The following is a 1,766-nucleotide window of genomic DNA, read 5'->3' on the forward strand; positions in this document are numbered from 1 at the left end:
GCTGCTGCTGCTGCAGGGCTACATTGCCCCCGAGCAGCGCACCGCCGCCTACGACCGCCCCGCGGATGTTTGGGCCTTTGGAGTTATTGCTGCTCGGCTGTTAGGGTTTAGGGACTGGAAGGCTTTGTCGGAGCCCAAGTACAAGACCAGTCTTCATCTTTTCAAACACCAAGTACAAACCCTAGCCCTAAACCCTAAACCCTAAACCCCTGGGCTCGACGGCCCACGCACAGCCCCGCAAAAACCACCCGCGCACGACGTCTCAGCGCGAAATAAGCACAGAAACCGGATTTAGGGTTTAGGGTTTAGGGTTTAGGGTTTGGGGCTTGGGGTGTAGTGCTTCGGGTTTGTCTGCAGGATCCCTTCTTAGTAAACTTGACGCTCGCATGCTTGGAAACAGACCCGCGCATGCGGCCCACCTTTGAGCAAATTGTCAAGTAAGCCCCAAAGTCTTAATCCCAAGCCCTAAACCCTAATTTAGGGTTTGCAGGCTGCTGCATGGCATCGTTGAGCCACGGGGCCGAGGTGTCTGTACACCTCAGCCGCTGCAGTTGGCGTGTTTGTTCATTTCGCGGTTTCAACTTCTACTATAATAGATATTGCGTTTGGCTTCCAAATTCATTGGTGCTGCTGCTGCTGCTGCTGCTGCTGCTGAAGCCGCATTGTGGATGAGCTGTTTCGGGTCGAGTTCGAGAGGATTTTGAGGACTGCCTACAGAGACGTGCTGCCGCTGCAGCAGCGGGATTTGTGCTGCTGCCCCTTCCAGCAGCAAGTCCTTCAGATAGAGCAGCAGCAGCAGCAGCAGCAGCAGCAGCAGCAGCAGCAGCAGCAGCAGGGCTGTGGGGCCCCGGAAGACGCCCTGGTCTCCCCAGGCATTCTTGCCCCCCCAATGTGGAGCTACAGGGGGGGCCCCCAGGGGCCCCCCTTTGGGTCAGGGGCCCCCCTAGCTTTGTCTTTAAGTGCATGCAGCTCTCCGCGGAATGCAGGAGCAGGGGCCCCCTCAGACTACCTCGAGGGGCCCCCCTTGTTGGACTCTCCGGGGGGTCTTGGGGATCCGCTCCCAGCAGCAGCAGCAGCAGCAGCAGCAGCAGCAGGGGCGCAGCAGGCGCAAGACAAGCCCGCCGCTGCGCCTGCTGCAGCACCAGCAGCAGCTGCTGCTGCTGCTGCTGGTTTCCCGCTATCAGCAGCAGATGGGGGGCCCACAGGGGGGGCCCCCGTCCGCACGGGGGGTGGCCCCCGAAAGTCGGGGCCTCCGTATAGCTCAGCAGCAGCAGCAGGAGCTGCTGCTGCTGCTGCTGTTGCTGCTGTTGCTTCTCGCTCCTCCCCAAGGAGAAGCATAGGGGCCCCCCACCTCCTGGGGCCCCGTGCTGCTGCTGCTGCTCTTGAGGGGCCCCCAGCGTTCACAAGAGGTGACCCTGATGGCAGCAGCAGCAACAACAACCTTCCCAAAAAGGGGCCCCAGGGGGCCCCCCACGGGGGCCCCCAGGGGGGCCCCCAGGGGGCCCACCTGGGGTCGCCGTCCCTCAGGGGGCGCAACGGGACCCGCCGAATGAAGCCGCAGCCGACCCCCAACAGCAGCAGCAGCAGCAGCAGCAGCAGCAGCAGCAGCTACAGAGCTGAGAGCAGCAGCGGCAGCTCTCACAGCGAAACTGGCAAGAGAAGCAAAAGGCACAGAAGAAGTCCCCAAACCCGAAGGGGGCCCCCCATTAGTCCCCGAAAGGGCCTCGAAAGAGGTACTAAAGGGGGGGGGGGCCCCAACAGGCCAG

The 1,766-nt window shown here is 62.2% G+C and overlaps 1 protein-coding gene across 1 annotated transcript; it reads left to right on the forward strand.

Annotated features, from left to right (window-relative positions):
- Positions 1 to 16: 16 nt before the first annotated feature.
- ETH_00043495 (uncharacterized protein) lies at positions 17 to 1,679 on the forward strand (the record flags this gene model as incomplete). The annotated part of the gene is made up of 3 exons (XM_013379520.1): positions 17 to 172; positions 358 to 437; positions 658 to 1,679. Coding segments are annotated over 3 exons (1,258 nt in total), but the record flags the coding sequence as incomplete, so codon positions are not given.
- Between the last annotated feature and the right edge of the window lie 87 nt (positions 1,680 to 1,766).

Source organism: Eimeria tenella, genomic scaffold (genome assembly GCF_000499545.2).
Source record: "Eimeria tenella Houghton genomic scaffold, Eth_scaff3456, whole genome shotgun sequence".
Lineage (NCBI taxonomy): Eukaryota > Apicomplexa > Conoidasida > Eucoccidiorida > Eimeriidae > Eimeria > Eimeria tenella.